General features: G+C 40.7%; 1 protein-coding gene across 1 annotated transcript in view; it reads left to right on the top strand.

Annotated features, from left to right (window-relative positions):
• Positions 1 to 20,365, top strand: part of dync1i1a (dynein cytoplasmic 1 intermediate chain 1a) — a gene marked incomplete at its 5' end in the record, with an annotated part of 56,463 nt that overhangs the window by 34,156 nt on the left and 1,942 nt on the right. Inside the window, 6 exons of the mRNA XM_083925292.1 lie at positions 4,374 to 4,520; positions 6,183 to 6,296; positions 6,477 to 6,610; positions 6,936 to 7,080; positions 13,650 to 13,790; positions 16,251 to 16,376. Of these exons, the coding sequence (XP_083781418.1) occupies positions 4,374 to 4,520; positions 6,183 to 6,296; positions 6,477 to 6,610; positions 6,936 to 7,080; positions 13,650 to 13,790; positions 16,251 to 16,376 (807 nt within the window). The remainder of the gene's footprint in view (positions 1 to 4,373; positions 4,521 to 6,182; positions 6,297 to 6,476; positions 6,611 to 6,935; positions 7,081 to 13,649; positions 13,791 to 16,250; positions 16,377 to 20,365) is intronic.

The raw sequence follows: 20,365 nt of genomic DNA, 5'->3' as shown, positions 1-20,365 counted from the left end.
AGTATGCCCTTGTGTTTTTTTTTTTCTGGTGTGTCACATTCAACGTCACAAACGCGCCTGAAAACAGGGAAAGTAACCAGTAAAAACAGCATAGGGCGCGAGCTCCACCAATCAGAGCCCTTATTGTTACTCTTAGGATTGTGGGTAGTGTAGCATCTCTCCATGAGATCACAAATAAAACCAGTTTTTCTTAAAAACGAGGTTGATATCATACAGACTTGTGGCTTTTACAGGCGTATAAATCATTGTTTTACAATTTTGTGGTAAGTCTACCGTTGATGGTCAAGACATTATGGATAATAATCAAAATCCTAATGTAGAATATTAAAGGTATTTTTACTTCAGGAACCACACTGTTGAGCTCTATTTAGTTTATCTTTCAAACTCGGGTGCTGACTAATTTGGAACGATGCTGCTTGGAAGGAGACGGACTGGCTGTTTTACCCTGACTCCAGTATATGTGCTGAGCCAGCAGCTTCATATTTACCATACAGGCACGAGTGATCTGGATCTTCTCATTTAACTCTCAGCAAGAAAATAATTTTGTAAATGTCAAACTTTTCCTTTAATGCAAAATATTAGCTCAAAGATTTCTTACAGGCATGTTTACACACTTCTGTAATAGATGCATGAGTATTTGAGTCATTGATGGGTCATGAATGAATATAAAGTAAACAGAAATCCAGCCGAAACATAACCAAGCGCTCCATAATTCAGCTCTAAGCTCAGTCATTAATTTCCTACATGACATTCAAATTGAGAATCCGCTTTAGAGTGTCAACCAATTCCCCCTTGAGCTTAAATCATAAACTTCCTTATAGCGCGGGACAAATTGATCTTATTTCAGCACCAAATGACAAACTGTACGTTTGAAAAGCACAGAACTCCAAAACATATGTGCTGATGTGACATCTGATTAGAAGCATTTAGGGAGAACGTCTTTTATGTTGAGTCCAAGTCGCTGCTGGCAGACGCCTCAAAGTGCACTATCGGAACATAGCCGGGCTAATTTTCAGTAGCTCTTTCACTAAGCCTGACAGTACATGAGGGGAATGATGGCATAACGTGTGGTTTCTCAAAGAGTTGATTCAGAGTTTAGTCAGGATTTTTCCTCTTAAGATGGAGACACTGATAGGGCTTAGGAGTTAAACTAACATATGGAGCAAATAGAGGGGGCTCTTTATGTGATTTGGCTTCTCTTTGTCATTACTCATGTGGGGTAGGGATGTTTATTTAGCGTGATAACTGGTGTAGAGAGCAGGGATGTTTTCTATTTGGGTCTGTATATGCTTGTGGATTTGTGTGTTTATTTGGAATTTTTGATGGTGTTAATTAAAAAAAATAGGGTCATATTAATCTTTACTGGGAATATCAAAGAGAGGAAGGTCTCTGTAGAGAGTTTAAATATATTAAAATTTAAAATTCAAATAAGAAATAACACTTTTGTAGCAGTCTAACATCTATCTCTTTAGGCATAAAGATAAGCTTAAACAGAGTAAGAGATGATGAGGGGGCGACAATATGAAAGGAGTTAAAGGAATTGAAATACATTGAGTCAATTAGCAGAATGGGCTTTTTCAGGAGTGGGGCTTACGGAGACGGATACTAAAACAGAATATATCAGATAGGGGGTGAATACAGGTAGATACAGTATGAGAAAATGTGTGTTTTTCCAAAATAAACATGCTCTAGAAGAAACCCCAAATACAAGTATGAACCTGAAAATGAACATAATATGGCCCCTTTAAGCTAAGCTTTTTGGCACTAGCCTTTTTTTTAACCAACACGTGACATTGGTATCAATCTTCTAATACAACTCACTGCAAGTAAGCCAAAGAAGCATATTTCCCAAAATTTCAAACTATAAAAGTTAAAATGAAGAAACATTTAGCAATTTAGATATATCGTTTCCTTCTTTTACTCTGCTTTCCTGTCTCTTCCAGAGGCTAAATATCGTTTAGCTTTCCCCTTACTTTTAAAGACTGATAAATGGTTGCGGTGGTGGAACCATGTGCATGTGTGTGTATGAACCTATTTAGTGGATGTGTGTTTGTGCAAAGAGATGACAGAGAGGGCAGGATGACTTGAGTTCATTAGCGATGGAGTCTGATAGAGGGGGGCAGACTTCAGACAGAAGCCTGTGAGACAACCACAGAGTGTTAAGGTCATCCCAGAACTCCTGGATATTAAAAGTGATCAAGCTGAAAGTAGACTCATCCATGTATTTGTGCCTGAAGTCGTTTTACTTCTTGCAGTACCTTAAAGACTTTTCACCTACACACACATACTGTAGGCCATGTTAGGAATATTTTCTAAAATGTCCAAAATAATTTAGAAAAAAGGGAATAAAAATTGAAATTTTTGTTTTTCTAATCCGTGGAGGTTCTTTAGACAGTCATATATGTTTTGGGCTTTATTTTTAAAGCAATTGCTCACTTAATTGCTTTCTTGTTAATATGTGCTATTAAACCTAAATTCCTGATCCCTCTTTGTCTGACCGTGTAAATAAACTTTCCAGAGACTTGCCTCCTCACCGCCTAACGAGCGACTTTATTTTTACCACCAAAGTTCAGTTTATTTTGAGCCTTGACATCTGAAGCGAGTCCCGAGCCATTCGCCTGGAAGCCGTGACTCCTTCAGAGGAACCGAAGAAGAGAGAAAGAGTGTGCAGTGTTTTCTTTCCCTCTGGTTTGTTTTCCAGTCTCCTCTCAAAACGAACTGGGGTTTGGAGTTGGCTGCGTCGCACATGGTGTGGTGGCGGGACGTGGAGGGAGAGAGGGGGGGAGCGCAAGGAAGAAAATGGAAAAAAAAAATAAGTGAAAAATAAGAAGAATGTTATGCTTTTCCTAAACATGATCTCACATTGTTAGATTTCCTACCTATCTAGTAAATCTCCACCAACCATTTGCAACAATTGTAATAAATACTAGATGCTTTATATACTATATACATCATTGTATTCATATAACTCTCTAAAGCATTGTCTTGTTAAAGGTCCCATATTAGGCACTTTTTCAGCTTTTGTATTTTGGGTTTCTACTGGAACATGTTTACATGCTTTAATGTTTAAAAAAACATTAAAGAATATACCTGTAGTCACCGTCTTTCTGAAACATTCTGTTTTACTCCTGTCTCTTTAAGCCCCCCTCCTGAATAAGTCCAGTCTGCTCTGATTGGTCAGTGTTTCTGGGTCTTCGGCATCTGCGCTCTCTGTGTCACCATCATTGCAGCCGGGGAATGACTGTAACAGCACTGTAGTGGCACTTGTTACCTATATATGGTATAGTTGTGACATCATAATCGTACAGAAGTCCTGAAGGCTCGTTTAAAGTCACAGTTTCTGAATACATGCTATGTGCATTTTTCTGTGGATTGAGTGTCTTGATGCTTTCACAGTATTTATCTAGCAGTTTAACCTGCTATATAATTAAAAAAATAAATGGTGTCTCACTTATTACAATATGGGACCTTTATTACAGTGATTGGTTTGGGAAGATTCTGATCATGACAAGCTTTGCCTCCAAACACTGTCTCAGAGCTGTTGTTCCAACAACAAAACGTCTGACGTACCATTTTCTGGAACACTAAAACTGTCAGCAACTCAAAAAAAAAATCTACGACTGTATAAGGCAACAATGTTTTTGCGAAATTCACCCTGCAAGTTGTTGCCTAATGCTCTCTTGGCCCCGTCCTGCCTGTAAGTTAACGTACCTTTCAACATGATTATGCTGCTTTACTAGATGGATGGATGGAGGGATGAATTTGTCAGTTCATAACACCAGTTACCGTCCTTTAGTGATACGATGGTGAAACATTTTCTCATAACCCCACAGCACAGATGCTTCAGTGGCTCTGGGTCAACGAAGGCTAGCTGCTGTACGTAGAAGCCCATATAGGACGAGCACTGAAGAGGAACCAAGACTCAATAAACAAGGCATTGGGGAGAAAGGGAGTTCAAGGGTGCGCTTGTCATGATGGAGGCTACAGTGAGCGCTCCAGTAGCTGCTGGGGTTTTGATGCTGTAACGTGAAACGGCTGGGGGAAAGAGGACTACAATTCCCCTCTTTGTCTGGTCTCCGCCCTAGCGTCACCCCTCTCTCCTCTCCTCAGCAGACCCTCACCGTAGCCGAACTCATCATCTCCCTCTCCGTCTATCTCCCGATGTCTGCCACCCATCACGCTGCCTTGATCACTCGTTCTCACTCACGCTCTGTCTAGCGTTACCGTTTTCGCTTCATATCGTTCTTTGTTTTTGCTCTTTTCTCACTGTCTGCTGTTTTATCTCCACATTTCATCTGACCAAACCAAAATGTTCCCATCAAATAAACTCACACTAGAATAATCTCTCACCCTCTCCCCTTCTCTTTCCTCAGTCCCCTGTAGTATCTGTGGGCTTTGCCAGATTTCATCCCAACCTGGTGGTAGGGGGGACGTACTCGGGACAGATCGTCCTGTGGGACAACCGCAGTCACAGACGGACCCCGGTCCAGAGGACTCCTCTGTCTGCTGCTGCACACACTGTAAGACATGTGTTGTTTTTTCACCACATGGTGTGATGCGACTCAGCTTGACTCGACTCGATTCACTCTTTTTTGGGTTTTCCATTAGCAAAAAGTGTGGATGGTCCCTGTTAAAACACTGCAGACCACTGATTGGTCACACACACGTGCTTTAGTTTTCAAGCTATTGAAGCTATTTCAAGCTAAAAAAAATTTTTTTTTTGATTTGTTTTCTGAAAGGATTTGATGTTAGTTAATCGTGAGAAAATCATCACATTTTTGATCATTTTTAACACTTAACTGATTGATCAAGGAAAACATGCCAATTACTTATATCTAGCTCCTAAAATGTGAAAATGTCCCTGCTTTATATGATTGTATAAGTTGAATTTCTTTGGATTTAGTTTATTATGTTGATTTTGAACTGTAGAACAAAATAAGGTATTTTAAGACGTCACCATGGGTCTTGGGAAATTATGATGAAAGAAAATAATCATTTCAATCAGTAATGAAAATAATTGTTTGTTTACATCCCTGGTGAAATAAGCTCAGACCTAAGTGAGGAGAAACTCCCTGTTGTTTTTTAATTAATTACATAAAAAATAAATAAATCATGAAAAAGTATATAGTATGGGCATTCCAGAGGAGTGTTAATTATATTAAAATTATTTTAGATGTACAGATATTATATTATTTCACATTACATTTGTTTTTCAGAATACACACACAGACACACACACACACACACACACACACACACACACACACACACACACACACACACACACACACATACTCTTGACTTCTAGTTCTAGACATAACTGAAAGGACAGGTCAGTTTAGATGCTCCAGTGAACTCACTGACTCTCGACAAATTACTGACCAATATACCCTAGCAATATCTTAAGACCCGGGCCCATTTATAATCACAGCTACAGAAGGCATGTACACACACACTCACACACACACGCACACTGCAACACGTCACCCTGCTGTAAACTCCAACAATGAGGCCGTCACTCTCGTCGTCTCCAGTCAGTGAGTCCGGCCTGCTAGCATGGTGCTGATTGCTGAAAGGATTCTTTGTGCTGCCCCAGTACACAAATCAATTACTGCCCAGTAATGACATAATGGTTTCACACACACACTCCTGTCGTTAGAAACGACTGCACACTGGCATGTGAGCCTGCTGCATCTGTACGAAGTATCTAATGGAGTAATGTATTTTAGGGTAAAATTACATTATCATTTCAGAACCAGGTTTAAAATCAAATGTATCAATATAAGTACTTTATACTATATCTTTACCTATACTTTTTTATTAAATTTGTTTCTTGTTTTAATTCTTTTTTGCTTGTTTGTTATTTTTTTGTAATGTAAAGCACATTGAGCTGCATTTTTTGTATGTATAAATATTTTTGCAATATGTTACTGCCTACTGCAGTTAGGAGTCATCCAATTTTTATTATGTAAAATGACAAATGTTAAAAAAATAAGCATTTATGATCGTTATCACAACGTACAGCAAAATAAAAGGGCATTTTAGGAGGGATCGTTGTCGGGATCATATTACAGGTGAAGTAACTTATGAGATACTGAGAGCGTATAACATTATCTCTTCTGTTGTGCGTCTCCACCATCTCATCCATGTGCCCGTATGTCTTTATCTCACTGTGGGTGCAGCACCCAGTGTACTGCGTGAACGTGGTCGGCACCCAGAATGCCAACAACCTCATCAGTGTGTCCACAGACGGCAGGATGTGCTCCTGGAGTCTGGACATGCTTTCCCAGCCACAGGTACACAACACACACTCAACTTACACACTAAAAGGATTTGTTAAAATGCAGAATTTTAGAGTTTGTACATCTGGTATTCCACATTTATTTTCTATAACTGTGTATTGACGTGTGTGTCTTTGAATGTGTGTTTATATCAGCTCACAGCAGGGCTTCCTTTTGTGTGTTTATGTACTGTAGGAGACCATGGAACTGGTTTACAATAAATCCAAACCTGTGGCGGTGACCGGCATGGCTTTTCCCACGGGAGACGTTAACAACTATGTGGTTGGGAGTGAGGAGGGCACTGTGTACACCGCATCCAGACATGGCAGGTTGGTGGACACGCACATACACACACACATACACACACACACACACACACACACACACACACACACACACACACACACACACACACACACACACACAGTAAAAGGTTTAAGAAGTACAAGTAGTTTTAGAATTATTTGAGAAAAATGATTTTCCTGTCGATTTAAGGAGTTAATTGTTTCACTTTTAATCAAAGGTCTCTTGCTGCGCTTTTCATTTCAGTAAGATGCAAAACACTTCACTGCTTCGTATTTTTCAAAAGTTCAGACCACTAAAACTCAGCAGAGCTGAATAGTGAGGTTATGTGCCTGTGACTTCCTACTGCAGCAAGGCGGGTATATGTGAGATGTTCGAGGGCCACCAGGGGCCGGTGACAGGCATCAGCTGCCACAGCGCAGTGGGCACGGTTGACTTTTCCCACCTCTTCATCACATCCTCCTTCGACTGGACCGTCAAACTCTGGAGCACCAAGGTAAGGTGTGTGTGTGTGGTTTTGTGCGCGCAGGGGGTTGATTGTGGACTTCAAGACGTTGCAGAGAGAGAGAGAGAGAGAGAAAATGTGTGTGTGAGAGATGAGAGTTAGAAAGATCTAGTGAGCGAGGGGGAAAGGCTGAGTACCGTATTTTCCGCACTATAAGGCGCACCACAATATAAGGCGCACCACATTATAAGGCGCACCTTCAATAAATGGCTTATTCTGAAACTTTTTTTCATATATAAGGCGCACCGCATTATAAGGCGCTTAGAAAAGACGCTACAGTCGAGGCTGGGGTTACGTTATGCATCCATTAGATGAAACTGCGCTAAAGGGAATGTCAACAAAACAGTTGTTAATGTTAAACTCTCTCGGTGCTGCTCTATTCCCGTGTTCTACTGTGTGACTAATCGCCTTGAGTTTAAACTCTGCGTCGTAAGCATGTCTCTAATAGGAGCCATTTTGGGGTCTTTACACAAACACACAAATGGAAATGAAACGGCACGCTTCGCGCAGTCATATATCTCAACATGCACCGCGCGTTACTTCTTCTACGGGGGAAAATAGAGTCGGCGGCTGCTTACCGTAGTTGCGAGACCTGTTGTGGCTCAATATTGGTCCATATATAAGGCGCACCAGATTATAAGGCGAAAGAAATTTGAAGGTTTTTAGGTGCGCCTTATAGTCAGGAAAATACAGTACTAGTTAATCTATCTCCTGCTACATATCGGCCGGTCTTCATCAGATGCTAAACCTTGTACTCCTCAGTGAGTCTTACTCGGACTCTCAAAGGTGGGCCCTCCTCCTCCTGCTTGTATTTGAGTGACATTGTCCACTCAAGGCATTTGTTCTCCCTTTCAAACCAATGTGACAATTTCAATTGGCAGCAGTGGTGGTAAAACGCAAACTGTCACTGTTTCTGTCAAAGTGAGTGTTGGAGAATAGAAAAGTTGAATACATTTAAAGACACTCTTGGGGTGAGTGAGTGAGTGAGTGAGTGAGGGAGTGCACTCAGGTACATTTGAGACACTTCACAAGAGAAGAAACTCAGGACTATAAATGGAGATATTTCGTAGTTAAATTCATGTAAATGAGTGGAGTAGAAACGAGGAAGGATTTGTGGGAACAAAGAAGAAAGTGGGATATCCAAGAAGGTAGGAAGTTGAGAATGAAGTCTGTCGGAGGTGGAAAGGATACCAAGTAATAATGGGATAGAAAGAAACCTTACCGCAACTTTGTACAAAGTGATGCAGACACAGGAAGAAGGAAGGAAAAAAGGTAATAGTGAGAGAGAGAGAGAGAGAGAGAGAGAGAGGGTAAAATGTATCGAAGAGTCAGCAGGAGATAGTGAAGGGAAAAAGGGCCAGGAGACATGTTAAAGACAAAAAAAATTGATGAGTAACAGTTGAGGTGAGGCTAACGTTGAAGGACAGAGGGATCAACATGAGCAGGGCGTCAAACAGCAAACAGCCGAAAATCAAAGAGAGACATATTCAATTTGAGTGAAATACATAATGCATGTTGCATAATCCCTTCAGCTTTATGCAAGATCCAGTTACAGCTCTTGTACTCTGCCGTGACAGGCAGTAAAGCACGCTGATGAATTTTAGCTCATGTGTGCATGCAGCGAATCCATAAGTCTTGTTGCGAAGGGTCCCGTGACACATATTAAAACATTTCTGTGGATTTTCATCAGAAGAGTGTGTTATTTTTCAGAATTTGGGAATTCCCTTTCCTTTGAGGGGCACCGCAGGAATGTGTGTCTGTCTCTTATCCCACATAACCCATATTTGTGTGTGGGCAGACGGAATACCTGCCTGTATGTGTGTGTGTCTACGTGTGCAAATATAGACACACCACACATACACCTTAAGCAAGCTGCCTTTGCTTACTTAAAATCCCCCCGAGGTTTGCCTTCTACCCAACTGTTGTAACACACACACACATACACACACACACACACACACACACACACACACACATATATACATATATATATATATGTATATATGTATATACATATATATATATATACATATATATATATATGTATATACATATATATATATATATATATTTGTTAATTAACAGTTAATTCTCTTTGCATTCACGTTTGCCCTCGCATTACAGAAAGGCCGTCGCACAGAAGTCTCCTGATGTTTTTACACTTGGCGGTGCAAATATTGTGGTTAGTGAAAACATTTTGAGTTGGTCAGAGTGTGAAGACGCTGCGACAGCTGGGAGTGGGTTTATGATTGTGCATAACTTGAACCGTCTTGCTCTCTTGACCCCCAAAAGCCAGCATCTACTAAGTGATTGGATGGAGCATAATCGTTCTGCTTTTGCTCTCTTAAGGAGATAATTAAAGGCCTACGTCACAGTCAGTTCAGGTGATTGTTAACAAGCATCTGCATGCTGAAAATGAAACCTGACTTCGATCGTTGGTTAAGGATTTTGTCGTGGTATTCCTTTTTCAGCGTCATTTGTGAAACATATTTGAATTTCAGGATAACATATGAAATCTGAAATCTGATGTGAAGCTATTAAGCTAGTGTGATGTTTGTTACGCAGCCAGCATGGAAGCAATGAGAGCCTTTTTCAAGTTGAAGTCGATAACTTTAATTGAGAAAAATGTTTTTTTTCCTATTTGCTGGAACTGTCACTATATCCTATATGAGAATGGCAGCTGCTAATTTTACAGCTAAACTGTATGCTGAAATAATATGTGAGAAATGGACAATACTGCAACAGAATATTGATTAATATTTGATCAGCACTGCCTAGTTTCACAGTTTGATCAACGTTCAGAGCTGTCATTGACACTGCGTCAGAGACTCCTCGGCTTTTTTTTTAGGTCAGTTGCGGTTGAATCTTTCAGATACAGTAAGAGTACACAGGAAGCATCAGGTGAAGGCAGAGTTATGTGATGTTTTGATGGAGCGTTTGTCTCATAGTGCTGTCAGGATATAATGACAGTTTAAGCAAATATGGAAAAAAATATACATATAGAAAATTTCCGACTTCAGCTTAAACTGACGGCTATTACAACTAGTGGTCAACAGATTTCGTGGCTGATATATAATGCCAGTATCATGTTGTCGCTTTTGGCATCTGGCATTAAAACAATTTAATATTAATAACAAAAGAAACACAAAATTGCTGAAATTAAATGAACATTTAATGTTATTGTCTGCATTGTCTTTGTTTAGTCTGTGTTTAGTTGTAGGGTATACATGTAACTCACATTGTAGTTTTCATTTTGTCGTGTCGATGGCCCCTAAAAGGCTTCACAGTTGCTTATATGTCCCACAACCATTTCCCAAGTGACAGATCTGATCGATGTTTTACCCTGTAAACTAGTTCAGCTGGTTAAAGGCTTGCTTCCGTGATGCTGACGTCTGCCTGTAGAGGGGTGAAATTGACACAAGGTTGAGCGCTATCGTTCCATGGCAGAGCTGCGTCCAGCTGTGTCTGCAGACATCATTGGCCTCATGAGTGCAGGCATCTGCTGATGCCCATTATCTCAAAATGGCATTAATTGGCCCGATTAATTGATTTATCATTAATTGCGTGAACCTTAATATAAAGCGTTACTTACAGGGTAGATCCTTCCGAAAGTTTAAGTGATGACATGTTTCCCCTATGTTTCGTGACATTTTAAATTTTGAGACTCATAATTGTGGATTGTAGTACTGAAAAGTTAATGTTACAGTTGCATAATGTCAGTGAGCTTGTATTAGCAATGCAGAGGGCTGATTTTAGCATCTAAAGCATCAAAGGCTCAACTTGCATCCATTCATTTATTTTCTAAACGTGGCATTGCACTGTGACGTTAACTATCAGTATCCAGTGTTTCACTGATGGTTTTCCAGTTCAAACGTGCCAGAAGCTCCTCAGCTTCTCAACACAGGAAAGATGATGACAACCAGTTACTTCACACCGCACGGCGCCACAAGGATTAAGCTTAATTTTAAGATTAGTTTTAAGACTTGTTGCTGCAGATTATTTACCCAAATCACCTTATTTAAGATAGGGAGATTACGGACAGCCTAAAGTAAAATAGTAGTTAACATTTTGAATAATAGGACTTTAGTCATGTCATCTCTCACGTGATGTATTATTTGAAGCGTATGGCCAGAAGGACATACGAGGCATTATTTAGAAAGGCAGATTATGAAAATAAAATGATGCTTTAAAGAAAGTTTCGTAATGTGAAATCAAAGAGCTCGAGGATGAGTAAAAGAGTGAGGCTACAAAGTAATGGGTACACATTACACAGACTAAAACAAGGACAGGATAAGAGAGAGAGAGAGAGATAGAGAGAGAGCATAAACAGGAATCACTCATCTGATCGAATGCTCAAACTGTGGGATGGAGAGAAATGACCTATGCTGTCACCCCGCGGGCTGGAAAACAGGTTCAATCGAGGCTCGAAAATTGGCTCGGCTCTGTTTGTTTGTGTTAGTGTGCACTGCTATCTGTCTGCAGCCTTTCAGAACAACTGTGGAGTGAGAGAGTAAAGGTGATGCAGAAAAAGAGAAGGAATGAGAGAGAGGGAGGGAGGGAGAGACTACATTCCTTCATTTGCTTCCAGCCAACCTGTCTCCTCTCTTCCACCCCTCCCAATCTACCTGCCAGGAATGCAGTTTGTGAGCCTCTGGAATCCTAACAGCCGCTCTGAGAGATGGGCGCGCACACACACACACACACACACACACAAGTACGCACACACACACACTCACACACACACACACACACACACACACACACACACACACACACACACACACACACACAAACACACACACACACATTTGTATTAAGTCTATTCCCACACTTATTTAATGTATCCTCCATCTTTAATTGCAGCACAAGCAGTAGCCTTAAGCTGTTCACTCACAAAGTTAGTCCAGCTCAAGGTCAAAGTACAAACATTAGTAGAAAATAAGGTAATAATAGCGTGTGTGTGTGTGTGTGTGTGTGTGTGTGTGTGCAAAATTTGTATATCTACCATAATGTGCACACATTTTTGTACACTTCAAAAGACCTTTATTCATTTTCTTGTTCCATAATGTCTGACCATAAGATGAAATTACTAAAGAATCTCCAATGGTGCAATATCAACTAACATTTACTCCATTATACTTCAGTGATATTAGTACTGCATTTAGACCGCACGATAGTTCATGTTTATTTTCACCACTTCTACTATTTTAATTGTTGCACCTATACTTCTCTCTATTTTGGATGGACACAAGTTTTAATATTTATATTTATTTTTTCTTATTCTGTTTAATTTATTCTTTCTTTTGTTTATTAAAATTGTTCATTGTTATAATTTATTTATTTTTTAAATATATATATTTATATTTTAATCTGCTTCCACATATTTTTTCGTCATCCTGCTCTGCTTTTGAGGACATTTGTTCCACATAACTTCCCAAACAAATAGACAGATAAACTGGCTCACTTGATATATTATCATCTGATGTAAGCTCAGCGATATGTAGGTCTATGTGTGTCTTCTGACGAATAAGTGACGAGAAACGGCAATCATTTAATGCAAAAGACATGTTTTACAGGATTCATTCAAAGTCTTGGAAGTTTGGAAAACACTTCATTTTATTGGTTATGTTTCCAAGGTTAGGAATATTCTTTAATTTGAATATACTCTTTGAAAAGCGCTTGATTTTCACACTCACTCATGTGAACCGAAATGAATTTAATATTTGAAATGAAACGATCCTCAGATGTGATGACAAATGCTTTGAGAGTCTGGGCATTTTTTACTTTAGGCTAAAAGTGTTTCACTCATAAAAAGCTGTTAGAGTTAGAAACAGTGACACCATTGAATATTTTGTCCACCAGAGAGCACTGACAGGTTTATTTTATTTTTGTTTATGTGAAAAGACGAACATCTGTTGACCAATCGTTTGTTAACGGCTTCTTTTTTTTCCAAAATATCAAATGCTGATATAATGATATAATAAAAATCCACTTTGAGTTTGGCTCTACACACACAGGCACGCACGCACACACGCGCACACACACACACACACACACACACACAAACACACACACACACTCACTCACTCGTACCTATCCTTCGTCCATTGTCCACCCCTCCTTCACCTCCCATTTCCATCTTTTCCCATCTCTCTCTTTCTCTCTCTCTCTCTCTCTCTCTCTCTCTCTCTCTCTCTCTCTCTCTCTCTCTCTCTCTCTCTCTCTCTCTGTCTCTCTCTCTCTCTCTCAGACAGCTGTTGTGTTGAGGTTACAGTACACCTTGTGGAGGGGCCCTCCCTTTCATCTCTCCCAGCGGTTTTATGGTGCTGTGTGAATGTGCTAGGCTTTTTAATTAGGCTCTGCACCCAGACAGGCCCCAAGGCTGAGGCAGCGCCACTCTGTCTGAAGCTCACTCACTCCCTCTCTCCGTTCCTTCTCTCTTTTTCTTTTCTCTCTATCTCCAGTGTGTCATCTTCCGTAATCCCTAACTCCGTCCCTCTTTCTCGACAGTGCTTTTTCACACCATATATCCACAGATATCCTCTTTTTCTCTCTTTCAGCACAACAAGCCTCTGTACTCATTCGAGGACAACGCAGACTATGTGTATGACGTCATGTGGTCGCCAGTACATCCTGCGATCTTCGCTGCCGTGGATGGCATGGGCCGCTTAGACCTGTGGAACCTCAACAATGACACTGAGGTGTGTGTGTGTGTGTGTGTGTGTGTGTGACTACACTGAATATAGGTCATTAGGGGAGTGTTTTTTGTGTCATGCCTTTGTATGTTGATGTGCGTGTGTGTGTGTTTGGTGTCCTCAGGGCCTGTTGCTGGGCCTCAGCCCGAACCGCACAACCAAACACCCAAGCCTTTTCCCTCCCATCAACCCCTCCACACACACACACAAACGATTCAAGATTTCCCTGTGGGCGTTTCCCACAGCCCTCACTTTAAATCAAATTGGGTGACAGCTCCTCATCCCAGCTCCCACCCAGACGTCCCGCTAACATTCCTTCAACCCCTGTCCAACATTCAGGCAACCTCAGGACCCTACCATCTCGTCTCATCTGCCTCCCACACTCTGTTCCATCAGTGAAGTGCACAGATGTGCAAGAGACCACGAGAAGAGAGCCTCAGCCCTCAGTCCGCAGCTCCATGCTGGAGATGGAAATAATAAAAAGGAGAAAGATCAGAGTTTCTCCTGCTCTGTGGGGTATGATTTATTTTCAGAAGAGAGTGTTCCGGCCGGTGCAGAAAATATCATCTTATTATTCAGTTTAATTATAAACAGTGTAATATATAATACATATATAGTTAAAATAATAATAATGATACCTGTTTTTCCATCTTGGTCAAATCATCTATTATTCTACAAATCATGTCCGATTGTTTGCAGTTTCGTATTGATTAAAGGAATAGTTTTTCGGAAAAATAGAAGTGTATTTCCCAAAATGTTGAACTTTTCCTTTAAGGAAGAAAAAGTTGCATTATAGTGAGCAGATATCTCTAGCCATGAGTCTGACAACCATACTTTTTTAGCAACTGAGAGTGGGTACCAAAGCTTTGATCACTCAGGTAAAAGTCGGGATAAAAGGATCCATTCTCCTTCTCTCTTGGTTTCCATGGAGACAACACCCACAGTGCCGTCAACCTTACTGCATCTCTACAGATGCTCTCCTCCCTCTCTGATAATGCCGTTTCACGCCTTCTTCTCCTTATTTTCTTGCAGCCCTGTCGTACCGTCCACAAGTAAAATTCACTTCTCATTTTATGTTACATCTGAGTTTTATCTGTCTCTTTTATTTTTTCTCTCTTCATGTTTTAACTCCGACACCCTCCACTGATCTCATCACTAGCGCTGGGTCTTCCCTCTGCATCACAGATGACAATTTTCCCATGGATCCCTCAACAGCGGCCTTCTCACAGACAGAGGAAGAGCTGGTTATCGACGGCCTAACTCGGCTAACAATGTGCTTTATGAGAAACATTCGCTCAGACACACGCACAAACGGATGTACCAAACACATGCACACACATTCACTCATACACAGTCGGTCTAATAGCAACAGACGTCCATTGTTGCCATCATATTAAAAACACACATAACGACACTAACGGAGCAGTGCGGCGCGCCTGGTTCTCATTTCCAGCACACGCACACAGACATATACAGCCAATTTAAAGAGCTCAGTTCAGATCCACTCGGGCGGAGCGGTGGAAGCTAGCAGGCTAATGGCAGTCAGTCTGTGGTTAGCACTGCTTTAAATACGCAGAAGCTCGGTGTGTGAGGCGACATGATGCCAAGGCCTCTGTCTCCACTGGTGACATGTGTCAGACTCGCCTGCCACATGTCAGGAACAGTTTATGGAAACGCTGCAGATGGTTTTAGGTTCTTGAAAAAGGTGCAACACAACACTGCTGTTTACTAAAAAATAGCAACAGCTTACACACAACAGCAAACATGAGCCGTTATTATACAGTAAACAACACCTTGTGTGTCCACAGATGAATAAGGAGTCGTAAATGTGACAGCTTTGTTTGTCTAACCTCCTGAGTATTTGGATACAGTTGTGCTTTCAGTGTAGTAAACTTGTTCTGTTAATTAGACTATAATGGCATAATTCTCCCATTTTCCAATAAACATTAAGAAGAATAGTTTTAACTTTAATTAGGGTCATTAAATAAAAAGAAATAAGCACTCAAGAGACATGGTGTTATTGTGAATTTCTTTTAGATTAACTGCTTTGTAGCTAACAAACAAACTCACTCACATTCAGCAGGCTACGTTTATCAACTAGGAAAATTTAAAATGTCAAATTTAAACAGCAACTGTAACCGACAAAACATAACTTGCTTGCAGAGGGTCAGGCTGGAGGTGGTGTTGTTTTTATGGATGTACTGTAGGGTTTTTATAAAGGTTTATGTACCTCATTAGAAGCTCACATTGGTATTTTGATGTATTTCCAAAGAGCACAGTGTGCTGTAGTCCTCTCACTCCGAAACAGGAATGAGTTCTGATGGGTCTCATTGTTGTTTATCATACATCTCAGTTTACATGTAAACGTCTGATTTGCACAATTGTAATGTGAACTATATGTGGATACCTTACAATATTGATACAAAAACTGAACATTTGTTATTTGTTTAAATTGTTGTCCGCCAGGTACCAACTGCTAGTGTGACCATTGAGGGTGCTTCAGCCCTCAACAGGGTCCGCTGGTCGTCAGGGGGGAAGGAAGTGGCTGTGGGCGACTCAGAAGGCAGAGTCTGGATCTATGATACTGGAGAGGTACTGTACAGATAATAATCTTCATCTCATGTTGATACTTGTATTTCTACTAGAACACCTTAACATACTTTAATGTTCAAAAAACATTTCATTCTCGTATTGTATGAATATATCTGTATATACCCTCTGTCTGAAACGCTGTTTTAGAGCCTGTCTCTTTAATCCTCCCTGACGAAAAAGCCCAGTCTGCTCTGATTGGTCAGTGTTTCTGCATTTTCGACATCTGGGCCTTCTACCTATATATATATATATATATAGTATAGTTGTGACATCCCAACCGTACAGAAGTCCTGACGGCTCGTTTAAAGTCACAGTTTCTGAATACAGGCTGTGTACATTTCTCTGTGGATTGAGCGTTTTGATACTTTCACAGTATTTATATAGCACCTCCACCTGCATTATAATGGAAATAAAAGACATGGAAAATTTACAATATGGAACCTTTAAAGTGGACGGCACTGTCTTTCATGTGCTCATGTTGTCATGTACTGTATAATGTGAGGCATTGCACAGATGGTGGCAACTTATTTTTCTTGGTGACGGACAGAATCTAGAATCTAGAATCTATCTATTTAATATATTTACTGTTAATAAACATGCTGCATGTCTGTGAGCAGAACCGTTTTTGGTACCGGGAAATATGGACAGAGGGAGCACTAGTTTTAGTCCCTTCCGAATATTAACTGTGACAAATTATATACTAATTATATATTAGTGTTGTACTCAGTGGATTCTTGAAGAGCAGGCCGACACATAGACAATATATTACCTTATATGAGAAACACCTAAGTTTATTGTTGATGCATTCACTGCAATGCATGTAGCTCGTTTTTCTCACAGGTTTTATTTTCAATCAAACATTTAATTTCACTCTAGGTGCCAAAAGCATGAGTGAACTACAATGACCAAAATTTATTTCACTGTTGCAATTAGATTCAAGATTCAATTCAATTTTATTGAGCAGGCAAAGACCACACTCTATGACTTATTTATAATTTATACAGACCCAACAATTCCTCCATAGAGTACAGTGGCAACGTAAACCTTCCCTATTACAGGCAGGAACGTCGGACAGACCCAGCTCTATGGAGAACGGCAAGACAGACACAAAGACAGAAAGAGACACACTTCCAGAGATGCAAGCAACCACAAAAGTAACAATGACTATAGTGATAGCTAAAGCAATGTAAATATGACTTATCAGAGTATCAGCAGCAGGATTATCCCACGGCAGACTAGGCCTATAGCAGCATCATTAAGCAGAACAAAATCAGCTTAAAAAAATAACATTGCTAAGGGCTTGTAAGCCCTAGCTGTAAGCTTTATCAAAAATGAAAGTTTCAAGTTTACTCTTAAATATGGGGACAGTGGCCCTCATTTATCAAACGAACGTACGGCAGAAAAACATGCATACGACCATTTCCTGGCAAACTTCTGCATTTATCAATTTGGACGTGAGCGGGAGCTACGATCAAATCTCACGTCAGGTCTGAGATCGTGTACGCAAATTTCAGCCTGTGTATTTGCGGTGCAGCACAGCAAAATCTGGCTGAAAATAATGAACAAACCTCAGCTGTCATTAAGCATAAGCAGTCAGATATAAAGAACAGATCAAAACGGATTCTTAAAACGCATAGAAAAAATAAAAATTGTGGTTGGAGCAATTGATTGTACTCATTTGTGTCTGAAGGCACCATCCATGAATGATTACGCATTCATCAATCGCCAAAACTACCGCTCAATAAATGTACAGGTAATTTGTGATGCCAAGCTATCGCTTTTAAACGTGGTGGCCAGGTGACCAGGGGACACACACGATTCTTTTATATTTCAAAACAGCTCGGCTCCAGCCCCCCGCGACCCCGACAGGGACAAGCGGTTGAAGATGTATGAATGAAAAGGAAAGCGCACTGCAGAGCCAAAGTCATCTCCTCGGTTGGTGACTACCCTCGATAAATTGCATTAAATCAAACAACGTATCAGATGATTAACATCTTGGTATGGTTCTTCTAGGTGACAAAGGTTATCCTCTAATGGAATACCTAATAACCCCGCTGGCAAACTCCGCTACAGAGCAGGAGTGCAGGTTCAGCAGTGCGCACACACGCACACGGGTCACAGTTGAGCGCTGCTTCGGGTTGACTGCCTCTGTTATTCTTTTCCATACAGCGTCTTTATGGGCCCCTTTTATTCCACTCTTAAGACTGACAAAAAGCACATCCTTATTTTGCTCCATCTCGGATGTCACGATGCCGATCTGTGTGTCGGAAAAGTTTCTTTTCTAACCAGTGTTTCTTCTCTCCGTGTTTGACCTCAGTGGGCGAGGCCTCCGAACCAGGAATATTTAAGGGCGTAGCATGTTAATGACGCCGCATTTACCAAGGCCCGCTCATTCGTACGCTGAGATTGGTCAGATACGAATGTTTCATAAATCACACGAGGGTCCTTTCCTACGACCAATTCTGCGCTCAGATCTGTGCCCGTTTTTACACAAGATTAATAAATGGGGGCCAGTGTCTGTATTTCGAATAACACTTGGGAGTTGGTTCCACAGGAGAGGAGCTTGGTAGCTGGAGGCTCTGCCTCCCATTCTACTTTTGGAGACTCTAGGAACGACAAGTAGCCCTGCATTATCAGAGCGCAGCGATCTAGTCGGGTAATACGGTACTATGAGCTCTTTAAGTTACGACGGAGCCTGACCAATAAGAGCTTTGTAGGTAAGGAAAAGGATTTGACATTTTATTCTTGATTTCACAGGTAGCCAGTGCAAAGAAGCTAATACAGGAGAAATATGTTCTCTTCGATTTGATTTAGTCAGTACACGAGCTGCAGCATTTTTGGACCAAGATGTAGGCTACTACAGTAGATTGAGAGATTTTAGCGGCTGAATTTTTTTTAAAAATTAAACCTCAGTTACAATGTATCAGTCATCCCTCCCTCCATCCTGATTCTACCAAAATATTCTGCCATGTGGTGGGAAAACTGATGCAAATAATAACATTGTGTATGTAATTTTAACTGAATCATGATTTTACAAATATATACTTGCAGTTGCTTGAGTGTTTAGAGTTCATGCTGTAGTCTTGTTATGTTTCATGTATTTGGTCCATTGATGTTGGCGAAAGACATGTGCGAAAAGAGTAGAAATAAGTGCATTTTCTTTCACAGTAAAACCTCCACGTGCACCACAGCGATCATTTTAGGTCTTTTAGCTCTGTATGTTTACCCAACTGTCAGCATTGGCATGAATGTACGTGTTTGATTTTCTTTCCCTTCCTCTTTCGTGTCCCTATAAAATGGCCTCCACATGACTTTGCCATCACCACAAAGCGGCCAACCACCCTGCCTGTGCCTGTACGTTCTCTCATGTTTGGAGGGCTCTGGTTAGGATCCCCATGTGAGGGCGCATTAGCCTTGCCACTGGGCTAATTTTAGCATCTTTCTGTTGTGTGGTTAAGTTTGAGAGAGGCTCGGCTGAGCTGGTGGCTTCCACGCTGGGTTAATGGTAACGAAGAGTCATCAATAAATGTGAGCGGGGGTTGAAAGGTTTTATGACTCTAAAGAGGAGTGTGTATGTGGTGGTGGTGATGGAGGTATTTCGTTCACTAGAAGCTCCCCCAGTATAGCTCAAACTAGGAGCAGCATGTGCAATAAAGAGATGCCAGCGGTTCCATGGGACCAACTGCAAACCTTGAGATGGTTCCAGGAAAGCAAAATACATTTATTTCAGTATTATTTTACTCAGTACAAACTAGCTTTAGGTCATTTATCAGCAGGGTTTAGGACTGTTTTGGTAAGTCCTCCACTGGTGCAAATTATAAAACAAGTCTTTCAGATGTCCTCCATGGGAAGAAAACCTAAAATGTGCTTTTTAAAGCCTGACACTAAATCCCACACAATTTCTTTGACACTTGAGCTTCTTGGAGTTAAAATGCAGCTAACACTGAAGTCACTCAGGCACCATATACATGATGTTCTGGTGGAGCCCC

Source organism: Echiichthys vipera, assembly GCF_963691815.1.
Source record: "Echiichthys vipera genome assembly, chromosome: 13".
NCBI lineage: Eukaryota > Metazoa > Chordata > Actinopteri > Perciformes > Trachinidae > Echiichthys > Echiichthys vipera.
This window is presented reverse-complemented; position numbering and strand designations above follow the sequence as displayed.